This window comes from Taudactylus pleione, unplaced genomic scaffold (genome assembly GCF_031769625.1).
Source record: "Taudactylus pleione unplaced genomic scaffold, aTauple2 ptg000309l, whole genome shotgun sequence".
Taxonomy (NCBI): Eukaryota; Metazoa; Chordata; class Amphibia; order Anura; family Myobatrachidae; genus Taudactylus; species Taudactylus pleione.
Genome location: NW_028284710.1, coordinates 6,557,848 through 6,576,447, shown reverse-complemented (window position 1 = coordinate 6,576,447; position 18,600 = coordinate 6,557,848). Strand labels below are relative to the sequence as shown.

Here is an 18,600-nt window from a genome sequence, read left to right as displayed (position 1 = left end):
CGAGTGACGTCATTTCGCCATGCGAACAGTTTCCTCCCTATTCAATTCCAAAAACTTTTCGCAGGTGCGGAAACTCAATGCAATGGGACCTGTGAAAAAGTTTTGCCTATGAATAGACTTCGAAAAAAAGTGCAGAATTGGGGTTTTGGGATGCAAAGCTACAGGAACCCCCCTGCACCCTTGGGTCAGTCCCCCAAAGGTAAACTGTGTTAAAATAAGTAAAAAAAAAAAGTCTTTAGATCATCCCAAAAAAGTACTTTCGTTTTGGGAGCAAAAAAGTCCAAATTTGGGGGACAAACATAAAAAGTAGCGAAATAGCCTCCAGAGGGGTCCCCGAGGATGCCCCAGGTGTTTTTAAGTGTGCAGGTGGTTGCAGCAGGTGGATTCTTAACGTTTTTTTAAAACTACACTTTAGCAACTTAAAAATATGCTAGCACCCATTTTCAAGTACCCAAAATTTGCTGGGACTACTTATTTTCTGCAAAAAACCTGCTAAATGCTATTCTTCACCACTTCTGCAAAGACACTAATTAGCAGCTATTGAGAGCATTTAAGTACCCCAAATACTTTCAGCAGGCCTATTCGGGGGTATCTAGAGTGATCCCCAATGTCAGTATATCTTTTGGGGGGTGTCAGGCTGATTTCCCCAAAACTGACAGTACTTTTCGCTTGTTACAGTTTCGCCGGCTTCAATTTCATTGAATACGGCAAAAAGCGGCCACGCGCGCGATACTTTTCTGCATGGAAAACAGGCGAAGTAGGCGAAAAGTCCAGCATGCGAACAGTACAGTGTTACAAAACCAACCTGATATCCATATGCATTTAAAGTTATGATAACAACATGAGTTTTGTTATAGTTAAATGCAGGGCCGTAACTAGGGTAGTGCGACCTTCCCCATGAGGCCATGGACCTTTTTCAGGTGCACTAGTTTATGTTCCTATATAAAAAATTAGGGAGGGGGGGCACCAATTTTTTCTGGCACAGGGCACCAAAAAGTCTAGTTACGGTTCTGGTTAAATGGTTTACAAAGACATTGTTAAAAAAATTAATTACAAGCCAATTCTGAGGATATAAAAACCAGATGTTGCATTTTTGAAAACAAACTGCTCCACTTTAATACGTCTGATTTGTACTTGTTTTAGGGCAACCAAGGCAAACCTGGTAACAACTATGCAGGGGCAAGAGGCTTGCAGGTAAGAAGTCAGAATGCTATATTAGTGAAAATGAAACATTTTCTTAGTTTAGCATTAAATGATTAACTAGGCACATTTGTTAGACACAAATCAACAGCATAATGAGAACATAATAAAAGAAGCAAATAGCATATACAGAATGGTATGGTAAATCTTACGCTCATTAATTATAATTTGCGCATAATTTCAAAGTTGCTAAAATATTTATGCTGACAACTACCATTTGCTTCATTTCAGACACAGATGTTACTTATACCCCTTTCAGACATCTCGAGAATCCCAGGAATTTGGCCTGCCTCGGCCAAATTCCCGGGTACCCGAGTCTGTCTGAAAGGTGCCTACCCGGGAACATGTTCCCGGGTAGCCACCCCTGCAATCGACCAGGGTTTTTCCGGGGCTTAAGTCCCGGGAAATTACCCTGCTTCTGTCTGAATGGTGCTACCCGGGAATTTACTACTCCCGGGCAGCACCAAGCAGCTTTTACAATGACAGCGCAGAGCGTCCTATAGGATGCTCTACGCTGCTGCTCATTACAATGAGTTGGCAGTGCAGAGCGTCCTGTAGGACGCTCTGCGCTGCTGCTCATCACCCCCCGCACCGGTGGCTGTGGCGCTGACAAACGAGTCAGCAACCATGGCCGGGTCCTCACACCGGCGCTGGAGACCGCCGGTGGTTTGCAGCCACAGCGGGCCGCCCGCACTCCCGCTGGACCACCAGGGTAGATAGGAGTTATTATATTATAGATAGAGGCTGCACTTTGATTGGATGGCTGCCTGCTGCATGATGATGACATCATCAGCGGCAGCCGGAGAGGGGATAGGTTAGGAAGAGCAGAGGAGAGGCAGGTAATATTTAAAACTAAAAAACCTGGCTTATGTCTGAAAGGGGTCTACCTGGGAATTTCCCGGGTAGACACTGCAGTGTGAAAGGGGGGTCTCGACCAAATACCCGGGAATTTGCACAGGAGAATTTCCCGGGTTGTATGTCTGAAAGGGGTATTACAGATCTTTTTGTACAAATCATTTATGATCACCATCAGCTGTTGATGGCACGGGCACTGATGGCTCTAATGGAAATGTAACATATTACAGGAAGAACAAGTTTACAGTTCAGAGATCTGTTTAGCTAGGACTGATCTTTATTTTGTTTTATTGGGGGGGTGTGGTTGCAGTAAAAGTTGTCAATGTGTCTGCCAGTCGCGACTATAGAGGCGGTCTGACTGAGTAAACAAACAATTTCAATATGTTGAACTTGCTTTATTTGTTTCATGTGAAGAATAAGGCAACATGTACAGCAGAATTGTGGAAAGCTTTCATCTCTCTCTCCCAGATTAGTCATAGCAACTGAAAGGGCTAGAGTGGCCTGTGTACTGAAGGCATCATGTCATGCCTAATATACTGTACGTGTCATGTCATATGTATTTCTGGAGATCTTAGTACTGAATTCATTGATGCCAGACCAACTGTGCCCATTCTGTCAAATTAAATGTAAGTAATGCTATGTGAAATCAGTCAGGAACTAACAAAGACTACGAACGTATTCACAACTTCAGACATCGAGGCATATCTAGTGCGGGGCGTGACAGAAAGGGGCGCTGCTGGCCAGGGCAGTGTATATGGCGGAGTGTCCTTGGCTGGATTCTGCCAGGTGTTTAATAAACGAAGGTGCTCCCGCTCAGCCTCCCACTGCTCTGCTCCTCCGCTCCGAACAGTCCAGAGGTGGGCAAGGAATGTGGGACTGGGTAGCCATGCCCGTCGAGCCAATAGGACTAGGATGGGGCGGGAGTGGGGAGTAGCCGCCGGAGCCAATATCATTGGGAGGGTGGGATTTCCGGACCCCGGAGGCCCTAGGTAGTGGGCGGGGATTGCACCAGACTGGGCATCTGATATCACCCTCATCCTGTGTGTCTGCCACCTCACCCCTGTGCTGTCCCCTTACCCTCACCCTGTGTGCCTGCCACTTTACCCCTATGCTTCCTCCTTACCCTCACCCTGTGTGCCTGACACCTCACCCCTGTGATGCCCCCTTACCCTCACTCTGGCCCTGATTCAGAGCCGGACGCTCTGACAGAGCGCTCGCTCTGAATCAGGGCCGTCTCTCTTACTTTTCGGTGGGGCCTGGCCGCTCGCATTGCTGTGGGTGACCACCCACAGCTATATCGAGCGGCCAAAATGATGGTCGCGATGGTCAAGACCATCGCGACCATCGGGCTTGTGACGAGACCCTTGTGGTAGGGTCTCGTCTGCCACAAGCCCTGGAGTGCTTTTGGCTCTATCAGAGCCAAAAGCACTCCCACTGACATCACTAGTGATGTCAGTGGGGCCGGCCCCAGACGGTAGGCGTTCCCATGGGAACGCCTCTGTCTGGGCGGCCACGCCCCTGGCACTCCCACCAAAGGGGGCGTGCTGTCAATCACCATCGACAGCATTCCCCCTTTGGTGCGAGACCCATAACGACGGCTTGGCCGTCGTTATTCAGGTCTCGCGCATGCGCACGACGGAGCTGCCTCTGTCGTTCGCATGCGCACTTTGGCAACATCGACCCGCTTGCGAGCGCTCAGTGCTCGCGAGCGGGTCTGAATCAGGCCCACTGTGTGCCTGCCACCTCACCCCTGTGTTGCCCCCTTACCCTCAGCCTGTTTGCCTACCAACCTCACCCTCGTTATTTGTGCTTGTCCCCTCACTCTGTGTGCTGCCCCTTACACTTGTGCAACATTTACCCATGTGCTGCCCCTTACCCTGTTCAGGGACTCATTCACTGCTACTTTATTGCATGAGGAGAGGTAACCGGCTGCTGCCATAGACAGGAATAGCAGTACAGCCAAAAGCTTTGAGAATGACACAAGTATTTGTTTTCGCAAAGTTTGCTGCTTCAGTGTTTTTAGACCTTTTTGTCAGATGTTACTATGCTATGCTATACTGAAATAAAATTACATGCATTTCATAAGTGTCAAAGGCTTTTATTGACAATTACATTAAGTTTATGCAAAGAGTCATTATTTGCAGTGTTGACCCTTCTTTTTCAAGACCTCTGCAATTCGCCCTGGCATGCTGTCAATCAACTTCTGGATCCACATACTGACTGACGGCCGCCCATTCTTGCCTAATCAAAGCTTGGAGTTTGTCAGAATTTGTGGTTTTTTGTTTGTCCACCCATCTCTTGAGGATTGTCCACAAGTTCTCAATGGGATTAAGGTTTGGGGAGTTTCTTGGCCATAGACTCAAAATTTCAATGTTTTGTTCCCCTAGCCACTTAGTTATCACTTTTGCCTTATGGCAAGGTGCTTCATCATGCTGGAAAAGGCATTGTTCATTACCAAACTGTTCTTGGATGGTTGGGAGAAGTTGCTCGGAGGATGTTTTGGCACCATTCTTTATTCAGAACTAAGCCACCAAGGCCAGTGACACTGCATGCAAAAACACATTCGCTGGCTGCGACTTGCCCACAAAATGCTTGCAACGTGTCATTATCTTACTAGTCCTTCACCCTTTATGGGGGGCATAAACGTGCACTGACTGGACGCAGAGTGATTGAGAAATACTCCCTATGGCTACTGTCTATAAACCATGGTGATGCAAGCGCAGTACAAAACACATTGGATAACTGCGCAAACATTGGCATAGCGTCCACCTCTGAATCAGGCCCTCAGACTCCATAGGTGCAACATGAAACTCTGATAACATCCAATTGCAAACATTTTCTACAAATGCAAAGACTAAAGACATAAAAGTGTTTTTCTCATACTATATATTAGTGGTATTAGTGATGAATTAGTGAACTGTAGTCCATAGTTATTTATTATAATACCCCTCAGGTAACTTGCAGCAACAACTAATGGAATAGTATTGCTTTATTTTCATGCACTCTTTGACTAGCAGAACATTGGACCCTAACATTATTGTCAAGGGCGTATTAACAGGTTCCTGCGCAGCAGCGCCATCTTCCCAGTCATGTGCACAAGAGAGAACAGGCTGCGGCACAGTGACAGAGTCTATGCTGTCACTACACATCGCATCTTCCCAAAGATGTCACTGGGAAAATGGCGCTGCAGAGAAGGAACCAAGGTAAGTACACTTTGGGTGCAGGATGTGCAGTGCAGGATCCCCCTGGACCCGGGACCCTGTATTATATGTATATTGTAGAATAAATGTAGCACAGCTTAATTTCACTCATTGTACTCATGGAAATGATTCTCTTTCGCATTATTACTGTTAGCAAACATAATGCATTTTAATTCCATGAATAAAAGTAAAAAATTAAGATTTTAGTGAAAACAGATGGGGATCTAATGAAACAACAACAACAACTGTGACAGCCGCTGGCAGATACCTTCTTCTCAGAAAGATCAATAGTAATTCTCTCTTACAATAAACAGGCTGAAAAGCAAAAGAAAAGGTACTTTGGATACACAGGTCTTAATGAGACACACAAGGAGACACTAGTCTCAACAAATACAGTTTATTGAGAAAATGATTCTATGAATACACTCAGCTTGGTCTGAGTGACATCATAATATTCAGTCTCATATTCCAGAGAGCCCCTGCCACTTGCTTCAGTGTCTGGTATCAGGTCCATCTTTTTAATGGGAATCGGTATGAAAGCCAGCGGTTCGATTCCCGTCAGCGGCAGCCCGACATCAGCAGAGTTCCGAGCAGCGGAAGCCCGACAGCGCTGGAAATCCCGATCGTGGGTAGGTGAGTATCTACTAACCTAACCCCCCTAACCCTAACCCTCCTTAGGGGTGCCTAACCCTAACTTCCCCCCAAGTGCCTAACCCTAACCACCCCCTTCCCCGCTGCCTAAACCCTAAGTCCCCCCCTGGAGCCCTAAACCTAACCCTCCCCCCTGCGGCTGTCTGCTCGCGGCGTCCGGCATCGCTACGATCGGGATGCCGGGCTCCCGTCGTTGGGGAAATGCGGGCGTCTACATCTAGACACCCGGCATTTCACCCTTGCCGGGATATGACAGTCGGGAAGCCGGCTGCCGGTATTTAGGCAGTCGGCTTCCCGATTGCATACCTTTTAATGTGGGCACCCCACAGGCTATGGTCCAACAACGAGGCTGGCTGTTAATATTATTAATTATTTATACTCTAATAAAGTTAAGTAATTATAATAACTTAACATTCGCACATGATAATTGAAGTAGTTAAAATTTTACTTAAAATATTCAAAAGAAAATATAAAAACGTCAGTAGGCAAGTCAGCCTAAATCGTAAGTGACACTCACTGAGGTTTCACACTTTAATCCCTAACCTCTCTCATCTGACTCTGATATTTGTCCCTTCAGACTACCAAGGCTAATGCACATTCATAATCACTCATAGTACGTAATTTCACATCAGTCTGTCTGTGGTTGGTCTTTATGTCCATCATCCTTAGCTCATCACATCAAGCTTATTTCGTCCGTGTCTAATTATGTAACTGATTATTTTAAATTTAAATTCAAATATTACAGTAAAACAGATTAACCTCTGTTATATCCAAAATCATCTGAGTATGCAACAATAATATTTATTGCACTTATAATTAAACTTTTTCCCTGGAGTCTCTAAGCCGTTCCATGAGACCAAGCCATAGGGCTAATTCAACCTAATCGGAAGATCCCCTGAAGTCTTTCGGAGGCAATACCATGTGGTTAATTTCAATGAATCATGAATTCTATGCCTCTGCACTAAGGTCAGAGTATCAATATAGCTCTCCCAGGTTTGGAAAAAATTTTTAGCTCGTTTCTCTTTCTCCAATATAGTCTCAATCCAGTCCATATTGAATACATAGAAAAGCTTTTCTTTAAAAAGTCGCAGTGTTGGTGGAGAAGTGTCAATCCATGTCTGAAGTATAGCCTTATGGGCCACCGCACTAATGATAAGGAGGAGTCGCCCACAGCCACTCGCTGACCCTCCGAAAGTATGCCAAATATGACCCACACATCAGTAAATGGCACATAATTCACTAGGTGTTCAAGGGCATATTTTCTCACTTTCAACAAGGTTCTCAGAAGGGGACAAGACCAGAAATAGTGGTACAAATTAGCAATATCAGACTGACAGCGAGGGTAGGAGGCAGAGGAAGACATACCCGCTAATTATTGCCTATGTGGGGAGAAATATGCTTTATGAAAAATATTCATAAACATCTCCTGATATTGGATAGCCGGGAGTAAATTACGTGATAAGAGAAGAGATTTTATCAGAATCTCACAAGATAAAGATGGAATCACCTGCGTCCACCTACTCATCCGAGTGTGCACCACTTCATGTTGTATTGGTATTCGTAAAAAGGAATAGTGAATAGATAATGCCTTTTTGGTTGCCGGTTCCGAAAGGAGCAAGGTATTAAATACATTATCCCAATCTAAATCTGAAAAACATCTAATGACTGAAGTCACATAATGTTTAGTCTGCATAAAATTAAGAGGATGGTTACGAAAAGTGGGAAATTTTTCCAGTGCTTCCCGATAATTAAGTGTGCGTTTTAATGTCAAGTTGAGAAGGGAACCTATATCTTTCAATCCTTCTTTATTCAATTTGGTAAAGGGAAATGATGCTCTACCCCCCTGAAATTCTGGATTTCCTATAAAAGGTGGAAATACCGACTTATAAGAGTTCATCCGACCACGGTGGCGCAGGATTGCCACACCTTATGAGTGGACCATAAGAGAGGGTTATACTTTATATGGTTCGGGATTTCTGCATCCTGCATATGCAAAAAGCTTATCAAGTTGATCCTCCCGTTAGCCTTGGTTTGCTGCAGTTTAATTAACCCAATCCTTGGGCGCTTGAGTTTCCAAATACATTTTCTGAAGAGAGAGTTCTCCCTTTGGGTCAATAGAAGGGGGAGAGCTTGGAACAGATATAGCAGCCTTGGGAAAGTTACCATCTTTATTAGATTGGCTCTACCCATATAGGATAAGCAAAGATGCGTCCATCCCTCCAGTTCCCTTGTTATCTGCATGGTGGCTTTTGAAAAATTAAGTTTATACAGTTCAGTTGGAAATTTGGGTAGTTGAATCCTCAAGTAGTCAATGCTATTCTTAGCCCATCTCAACGGTAGATGCGAACCCCAACGTGGTACTTGTATTTTTGGATGAAGATAAAGGCCTACCGATTTCGACAAATTCACTTCATAACCCGATATCTTACCAAAATCTGAAAGTTTAGACAATATCTTCCCCAGGGAAAACTCAGGTTCATCAATATATAATAGCAGGTCGTCCGCGAAGGCAGATAGCTTAATTTCCGCCGCCCCCACCCTTATGCCTCAGAATTCTGCCCACTTCTGTAGAATGCGAAATAAAGGGTTAATACACAGGTTGAATAACAACGGGGAAAGGGGGCATCCCTGGTGGGTTCCCCTATACATTGTAATTGGATCCCCACGAACCCGTTAACCAACAGAGTGGTAGTGGGATGAGAGTAGAAATTCCGTATTAATTCTATAAATAAAGAATCAAAGCCTCTTTTTTCTAAAACAGCAAATAGATGCGGCCAGGCCACTGAATCAAAGGCTTTATGCGTATCAAGGCTGAGCAACATGCCGCACAGTTTTTTTCTACCTGTAGCCGCCAAGACCGCCGCCAAACCCATACGGATGGCTCTAACAGAATGTCTTCCTTGAACAAATCCTGTTTGGTGTGGGGTTAATAAATTGGGCATCATAGTTTGTAACCTATTGGTCATTATCTTGGCAAGCAGTTTAAAATCTGAATTTAATAGTGATATCGGGCGGTATGATTCCACTAATAATGGGTCTTTGCCTGGTTTTGAAATTAATGTTGTGAATGAAGGAAAGGCTGGTTTGTCATGTAAAATCTTATTAAATAATTCTCCCAAAGTGGGTATTAAATTATCTTTCAATATTTTATAATAAGAGCCTAAAAAGCCATCAGGTCCAGGTGATTTGTGTTGGAGAAGTCCTGTTATAACATTTCGCAATTCTTCTTCTGAAATGTCCCTAGACAATAGCTCTCGCTGATCCTGAGACAATACCGGTAGTTGGGCCTCTGATAATAGCTGTTCCTGTAGGTCCCCCTCCACATCAATCGGCTGATAGAGATTCGTATAATAAGCGTGAAAATGGCGTATAATCTCTTTGGTAGACAGGTGTGTACTATTATATAAAGGGTTTTTGATCGCTGTAATAAAAGACCTCCTTGCCCACGGTTTAGCCATGAGTGCGAGGAGTCTGCCAGGCTTATTGCCCCATTTGTAATACAATTGTTTAGTTTAGTCCAGACCATTCCTAGCTTGTGCAGAGAGGATGGACTCCAACAGTTTTTTATTTTGAAGATACTCCTCTAGGTTACTTGAGGACTGATGCGTTTGATATTGTCGGAACGATGAGGCCACTGTATCATGTAAATCCTGATATTGTTTCTTTGATTCTCTCCTAATTTTAGACACATACTGGATAATGTGGCCTCGCATAACAGCCTGGGACGCACTCCAGAGCAGAACTATGTCCTGCCAATGTTCCACATTATCGTCCAAATAATTGGACTATGACATGTTAAGAAACCGTCCAAACTCCTCAGATTTAGCCAAATGCTCTGGAAATCGCCATAGGCGATCTTTAGAAGTCGAAGAATCATGCCACAGGTCCAAGGACACCGGGGCATGATCCGAGATTAATATCTTGTGTATCTCTGACCTGCAAACTCTTGACATTAGAGAGTTCGAGACTAAAAAAAAATCAATCCGAAATAATGATTGATGAGCCCGGGAGAGATGAGTATTTATGTTCTGTACCATGTATTAGTCTCCATGGGTCAGAAAGCTGATGTATCATCTTAAGAGACTGTATATAGTGCCATGAGGGTGTGTTTGGTCAATTAACTGATGGAGATTTATCTATACTGGGATCATCTACTGAATTAAAGTCGCCCGCTTGTATGAGTTCATGTACTGTCCTACGTGCCAGTATCTGAGACAATTTAGCCAAAAATTGGTATGGGGATATGTTTGATGCGTATAGGTTAACTATCGTGTAATTTCGTCCTTCTACAGACAGGTCCACCAACAGATATCGACCCTCTGGGTCTGTTAATTTATCTAAGATATTGTATTTTAGGTTTCTATTAAATAATATCACCACTCCTCACGAATTAAGACGAATATGTCTCATCCTTGTTCTTATCACCTCCTGTGTGAGCGAACAATAATAATTTTGGTAACTGCATGAGAATAAGACAAATATTTAATTTGTTGGAGATATAGACCTTGTTAAAATCCTATAATGTTTATATCACCTGTTACTCAGAAAATCATTTACATTATACCTGTTTTGCCAATTCATATTTTTCTCTAAATACTCAATACTTTCTTAATATATTTTTTGACACTCAATAATGTTTATATCGTTTAATGTTGTGTTCTATATTGATCTTTAATTATTTCTGAAATTGTCAGCTCCTGGTCTTTTCTCCTTTGACGTTATACCAATTTCTCTTGGATAGTGTTTTTCTCAACTAATTATATTTAAGCTAAAACTTCAAGGATAAAATACCTGCTATTGAAATAAACAATTTAGAGCAGATGATTATGTGAATGGAATGAGAAATATGAACAACATTTAATTGTGTTCATAATATATACAGTATTATGCTCGAAACAATCTATTCTCCAATTAACTAGAATAAAAACATACAATCAAACATTCTGTACATTCTTGTCTTACAACCTGCAGAATATGTGCAGCAAAGGTAACTTTACTTTAGTTTAGACATATGAAAAACAAGATGGAGTCTATAAGGTTTAACATTCTTTAGTATTCAACCATATATAATGAATATGTTCTTTTTCCATTTTTATAATAGAACAAATCAGACAACGATTGTTTAATTACTAAGAATAAATAAGTATTGCAGGTAATAGGTCAAATATTTGGCATGGCCCTAGACCTAACGATAAACTGTGAAGCTCAGTTTACTTGACAGATACTTTAGGGGATTACAAGCAGCAATGGTCTATTAGGGTGGGCTACTAATTTAATTGATGTCTGGTGTAATGCAAAGCTAGGCATAGCTGATATATGGTTTTATGTGCTTAGCATATATTTTCACTTTAACAACTTGCTTTTATACCCTACTCTCTGAAATAACTCCGGAATAAGCATTTAAAGTTTACAAAGTTCAACTTGAAAATATACATAAATACTAATAGACAGTAGGGGGCAGTGTTGCCTCAATTATAGGAATAAGCAATAATACCATCTACAATTATTTTCCTGGATTAGTTTCAGGGTCAAGCAGTACTGGTTGGGATACGCTGCGTTTCCTGGGTTCAAGAATAGACCTTGAAGTACATCTGCAACCTTAATTTTTTACATTACAGCTCAACATTGGAGACCATGGCATATTAAAATGTGCTTGGAGGAAATTAGTGCAGGTGCAGTGTGACAGTTGATCCTCCAACTCACTGCTCTTCCGGTGGATCTCTGCCTGCCCACCACTGGTACAGATCAGCCTGTGCCTTCAGATAAGTGCAGTTTTAGGCACTGGGAGACAACCTGAGCAAACTTGCTTAAACAAAAATTAAAATCAGAGACCCCACGGCCTACTTGGTGGGCACAATATAGACCTCCATGGCCCAAGCAATCTTCACACATATCCAAAAACCTATTCCTGGTCAAACTACACCACCATGTTAAATTTGGTGGTCACTGTAGGTACAAAACTCTGGCCATGCATAAAGGACAAACAGACAGACACACACACACTTTCTCGCTTATTATTTAGATTGACTATAATTGCAATTTTAACATTTATCTGCCAGGTCACGTATGAACCAGACAGCGTTTGTCTTTTCTTATGAAACACACTTTTCTGTCAAAACACACTTTTGAATCAGTTTGTGGTATATAAGCATCTAACTCTAATTGTACCATAAAATAAACCATTTTGTGTCCATATGACACATGATGTTATGTAAGTTCTTATTCTGTTTGTAGCTGACTGTAAACATACATTTAACAATTTATAATATTTCAATGCCTTCTGGGAATGATATCTTAAATACTTTCTGGGAACGATCTAATGTAAAACAGTAGATCTGCAGCTGAGCAGTTCCAAGTTTTTGTCCTAGGTGCAACGTCCGACATACTGTTTTGCAATATTTACAAATCATTCGTTGGAAAACACTTCCAATTGTCCTTCAGATCTATATTTTGGTTTCTTTACGAAAATGTCAGAAACTGTAATGATTCCCCTAAAACTGGATATAGGAGACTTTCATTTATAGGAGCATATTTTACCATAGAGTATAATGTGCTCACCAATACTCAGCTCCCCCAGAATTAGGCATTATTAGCAGTACTGGAGCAGGGCTCACCCGCTCACTGTGCTAGAAGCGCCCACCCCCTCGAACACATGATATCATACAAACAGGGAGGACCGCCAGCCTGAGAAGGTGTACAACTGCCCGTCCTTTGGAAGCAGTGCTACTGGCCGATCGGTGCCATTCCAAACACCCTGCTAGCCAGATGCATTGGACGTGGGGCAGCATCGGTGTCGTCCCCAGGGAGCTGGGTGATAGAATCACTTGCACACCCTTCCCTACGGGCATGGGTAGTAGAAATATAAATTAGTTATGATGCTGGTGCAAGATACTGTTTATTGGAAACTAACATAGGTAAACTGTGGTAAGAATTGCATTGATTGCCCAGCAGTTCGTGGGTGGCCTAAGTAACTCACCAGCTGCAGCATGTGCTGTGGACCGAAACAGTGTCCGCCTGTGACTGGCAATCCAGACAGAGGCTTATTACTTCTCTTAGCTTCTCTGCAACTGTACCATATGATGGTATATCCTGCTCCAGTCACAGGTGAATGATGCTGCTCTTACCAAAAATGTATTTGGAGTGAAAGTGCAAATGATGTACTTAATTTCTTCACCTTGTTTGACCTGTTTAATTATGTTGTGTAAGCAACCATCTGTACCTTGCTTTTACTTGTTCCATTGCTGTCTTGGGAACAGAGGGCTTGATTCAGAGGCATTCGCAAAAAGCGAGCGCTCACTCTGAATCATGGCGGGCGCAGGTTTTTTTAGTTGCGGCCTCTTGGCCGCTCGCATAGCTGTGGGTTACCACCTACAGCTATTGCAAGCGGCCATGATGATAGTCGCGATGGTCAAGACCATCGTGACCATCGGGCTTGCGACGAGACCCTTGTGGTTGGGTCTCGTGGCCGCAAGCCCCAGAGAGCTTCTGGCTCTAACAGAGCCGGAAGCTCTCCCACTGACATCACTGGTGACGTCAGTGGGGCCACCCACAAACGGCAGGCGTTTGCATGGGAACGCCTCCGTTTGTGAAGCCACCGCCCCATCACACCTACAAAATGGGGCGAGCTGTCGATCAACATCGACAGCCGCCCCTTTTGTAGTGAGTCGCGGAGCGAGCGCTTTTTGCGCGTGCGCACTGGGCCACCATCGACCCGCTTGCAAACGGGTCTGAATCAGGCCCAGAGATCATGGGGTAAATTTACTGAGTGATTTGACATTCGATTTTCATTCGATTTAGCTTTTGGGTATTTACTAAAGGACAAATCGAATGTAAAATCGAACTTAAAACCAAATTTTCCTCAAATCGAACATCGGAAAAACATCGGTACTTTTACGTAGAGCAACACACAAATCCTTATTTACTATAATTCGATTTGAAATCTAACACAAAATAGACCTTCAAATCCCCAAATGCTTTCGATTTGAGCAGGTCGGATTGACACAGACACATGCAGACAACAGTGAGATGTATGCATGTATCTTACTGTAAAAAAGGGTCCCCCTCTCCAGGACACCACTAGCCTAGGCTGATAGCCCGGGGCTATCCCCACCACCCCTGGGCGGTGGGTGGCAGGTTGATAGTGTAGGTGTGGTGTAAAAAATAGACTGTAAAAACATTGTCTTTACAGTAGAACTGCAGGTCCCAGCAAACCTCCCCCCGCATGCTGGGACCTGCAGGGCATAGTTTTTTTCCCACTAAAAAACTTCTAAATGCTCTTCTGCATCACCTTCTTCAAAGCCGCATTTATGCACCTGCCGCGGCTATTTAAAAACCCGACTTTCTTCTGCATAAAAAAGTAGGGGTACACATTGTGAACTCCCAGGTCTGGACATCTTTAGGAGGGCCCTACAATTATTTTCTGAAAATTCCTGTTTTTTTTTGCCGAACAATGTTTCGCCGGTTCCCGATTTCGCCTACTTTGGAATTGAATACGGGGAATAGCGGGCATGCGCGCGATACTTTTCCACCTGGAAAACAGGCGAAGGAGGCGAAATGTCCAGCAGGCGAAAAGTCTGGACTTTTCACCTCAAATTGAATATGGGCCTTAGGACCTCATTCAGACCCGCTCACAAGCGGATCGATAGTGGGGCACTGAGAAATTTACTCGCTCCGGGGCTCACTACAAATGGGGCGGCTGTCGATGTTGATCGACAGCCCGCCCCGTTTCGTAGGCGGGGAGGGGGGATGGCTGGTCAAACGAAGGCGTTCCTGAAGGAACGCCTGGCGTTTGTGGGCGGCCCTACTGACATCACTCGTGATGTCAGTAGTGATCTTCCTGCTCTATTTGAGCAGGAAGCTCACTGGGGCTTGCGGCAGATGAGACCCTACCACAAGGGTCTCGTCACAAGTCCGATGGTCGCGATAATCGTGACCATCACCTGGCCACTTGCAAAAGCTGTGGGTGGTCACCCACAGCTTAGTAAGCGGCCAGGAGGCCAGGTTAAAAAAAAAAGCTGCAACCCTGATTCAGAGCGAGCGCTCGCTTTTTGTGAGCGCCTCTGAATGAGGTCCTTAGAGTCATGCATTAAAATGTCTCCCAAGGGTAGCTATATTCGTGATTATAGTGACAATTGTTTCCTTATTAGACAATCAGTCTTAATGTTCTTGTATATGCTATTAAATTTTTCCAAATTTTGGTAGAGGGTAAGCCGTGCTACAGACATACATGTACCAAGTGACTGTTACACAGGCAAAATGTCAGATAGTCCTCCTTTAATGATCACGAATAGTTCAAGGTGACTTATGGGGGGTGAAGCTGGCTTCCCGACTGCTTAGTCCCGGCAAGGGTTAAATGACAGGCGTCGAAACTTACCTACGCCGGGAGACCGGCGCCCGGCATCCCGATCGAAGGGGGGGGATTTAGGGGTGGGACTTAGGGTTAGGTTCCCCCCCAGGAGGTTAGGGTTAGGCTAGGGGAAGGAGGGGTTAGGGTTAGGCACCCCCCGGGGGACTGTGTGTGTGTGTATTAGGGCCGGCTCTAGGGGTATTCGACCTGAGTGGTCGCACAGGGGCGCCACCCATAGAGGGCGCACTCCTCCCCAACATTCCGATTTCAGCGGGACATTACTGTCCCGCTGTTCCGACCGTGGGCCGAAGTGGCCCGCGGGTGGTTAAATCGGAAGGTTGGGGAACCCCACTGCTGCAGCTGTGCGACGGTGCTGGGCCCCAGAGACTCTGAATGTATGCTGCGCGCATGCGCCCGGCATCCATTCAGTGATGGGAGAGGGCTGGGGGAAGCCCAGCTAGTGAGGCTCCCCCCATCCTGACATTATTTGGAGGTGGACACACCTCCTAATAATGTCACAAAGGGGGTGTGGCCTATGGTATTTATACATATAAAGAGTGTGTACTATGGGCCTGATTCAGAGATGGACAGTATTGCACAGCCACTTTGGCCAGGCTGTGTAAGTTGAATTGCTTGGTCACTTGCAAGGCCAGGAAATCTGCATTCACCGACACAGACCCTGGCCTTGTCCCTCCTGGAAAACAGGGGTGACACGCTCCTGTTTCCAGGAACAGTGGCCAGGAATGCCCCCCCCAAATGCCGCAGCCTGTCAATTATGCTTGGCATGGAGACAGTGCGAGCAGACTCACAAATGGAGGGCTGCACATGCGCAGTACACATCCTGTGTATGTGCAGTCCTCCAACAATCAGAGATATGTGCTAACCATTGGGTTAGCATACATCTGTGAATCAGGCCCTGTGTAATGAAGTAAACTATAAATATATTCCATGAATGCAATAAACCATATGTTATCTATCACCTCTGTAACAGCTGGAGGGAAGGATTTTTCCAATCCTTAGCCGGCTGAGACTTGGCTGTGCTACAGATATTCCTAATTAAGTTTTGTGAGGACTTAATATCATGGATCAGTTAGTGTATCAGAATGGAAAGGGGGTCAGGCCTGATTGGTATCGAGGTAACCCTCACAATAAGGGATAGAACTTCTTTCCAAAATGATTTAAGGATTGGACTCTCTCACCAGATATTCAAATATATGCCTCTCTGATTACATTGTAGCCAACATAAATCAGACACCTGCGGATCGATGACTTCAATCATTACTCCCTGTATATAGAGACTCCCAAATTAATCTCCCAGGCCAGTTCATAAGGCCAAAGGTTGTAGTAACAGAATGAGCTATATTAAAGGTCTAGGCTAAGGGGGATTGCTACCTAAGCCCCACATTCTTACCCCATAAAGAAGGGGTAAATACAGCAAATTGTAAATATTTGTTAATAAGGATTACACAAAAATATTTAGTATAGTTCTTCAATTTCTTGCATTTTCTTTAAAAATGTACAGTAATTTTGTTTACTTGTATTTACGTCTAGGGTTCTAGAGGGGATCCTGGTCTTATAGGCTTTCCGGTAAGAATACTGTCTCTATGATTATTGCACCTTTTATTTTTGTATCACTGCTAAGTAAATATGTAAGTAATATATTAAACATAGCTGTGGTGTGTAAAGGACATATGGGGGGAACTCAATTGAAAGCGATGTTGAATAGCCACAGGAGGGATCTCCCGCAGCTATTCAATTCAATGCGATGTTTGCTGTACTCACTGTAATTTCTAAATGATTTTAAATACAACATACTGTATGTAGACCGTACTATTTATATTCATTAGGTTATGCAATGATGTTTTATTGGGTTCTTAATACAGAGATTCATAAAGAGTAAGTAAAAACACTATTTGACATGAATATATATCACACATTTTGTATTACTGAGCTAATGTATGAATGGTGCGTATAAACGTAACTATGTCCACCATACTCTGTTTCACACACATACAGCAGGTTAGGAGAAAGATCCTTCCCTAACACAGCATGCACCAAATTATGGGCTTGGTAAATTAGCTTTTCAGAAATGTACTGTGTTGATTGGTTGATTCATATATAGGGAAAGTGATGTCACAGCAGCTCACATTGCTGCATTGACACATTTTTTACCTATATCAGATCACATAAGGACCTTGTCATTTAGATATCATAGGAGCTTTGTCACAGCATGGCATCTACTTACCGGGTCCATTGGCGTTGTAGCGCCAGCTGCTTCAGAGTGCAGCCGCTTGGGGCTGATGTGTTGCAGTCCCGGCAGCTTATCTCTTCACTTCCTGACAGTGGCTGTGGCTCCCATAGGGCCGTGTGGGCTGCTCAGCAGTAGTTTTTCAAGGGCCAGGTGCACCATGTGTGACGTCACATGGGCGCCAGATTCAAGTCTGGTACAACGAAGCCTTGGTTGCCACGTTTATGCAAGGTTTGTCAGAGCAAATCAAGGACGAATTGGCATCCAGGGAATTGTTAACATCTCTGGATGACCTAATATCTTTGTGTATTTGAGTAGACCTTTGCCAACCGGAGAGAGAGCACGAGAGAGGGAACAGTGTTGGTGCTTCAGCTTTAAACTCGCCCTGTGTTTCTCAGGTCTGGTTGAGTCTCCAGAAGAGTCCATGCAGATCGGGAAGTCACGTCTTCCTGCCGCAGAGAGGGTAAGGAGGTTCCAGTACAATCTGTGTCTATACTGTGGCAAACCGGGTCACCTTCTCCCTGGCTGTTCTAAAAGTCCAGGAAATGAGAAGGCCTAACTGATCACAAGGGGTGGTCAGATTAGGTGCATTTCAGCACACCCCAAAAGAAAACACTTCTTCCCAGTTCACTATTGATGTTATTTTGCTTCTAGAAGAAACCGCTGAACCTCTTAAGGCCTCTTTAGACTCAAGTGTCGACAGTAATTTCATCATAAGTTATGAATTACTAGTGTGCCTCTTCAGACGCCACTCTGTATTATCGGAGTGGATGGGAATAAACTTCGAACGGCTCCCATCCGCATAAGGACTTCAGAAGTTACCATACAGATTCCTCCACAAGGAATTAATTTCCTTCTATAGGCTCCCATCAGCTGAGAGTCCGGGCATGCTCCCATGGAAAGAACCCCAAAATTTGTCATGGGGATCTCGGTGCCATCAGAGCTGCATGCCGATAATCCGACCTCCGCATTGCATCATCCAAAGTTCGATCATCTCCCCAAATGATCCTCTTCCTGCTCCATATCAGTCCTTCAGGGATGTGTAGAAAGTTGGGAGTGGGATTGCGCAATAGATTTATTACCTAGGAAAATGCCTCCTC

The 18,600-nt window shown here is 44.1% G+C and overlaps 1 protein-coding gene across 3 annotated transcripts in view; it reads left to right on the top strand.

The window, feature by feature from the left end:
* LOC148511392 (collagen alpha-2(VI) chain-like) overlaps positions 1-18,600 on the top strand; it is a 313,628-nt gene that overhangs the window by 165,200 nt on the left and 129,828 nt on the right. For 2 of the 3 annotated variants that reach the window (XM_088442276.1, XM_088442277.1), the window contains 2 exons: positions 1,144-1,194; positions 16,804-16,839. In XM_088442276.1, coding sequence (XP_088298402.1) covers positions 1,144-1,194; positions 16,804-16,839 — 87 coding nt within the window. The remainder of the gene's footprint in view (positions 1-1,143; positions 1,195-16,803; positions 16,840-18,600) is intronic. The other variant, XM_088442278.1, reaches the window with a different exon arrangement.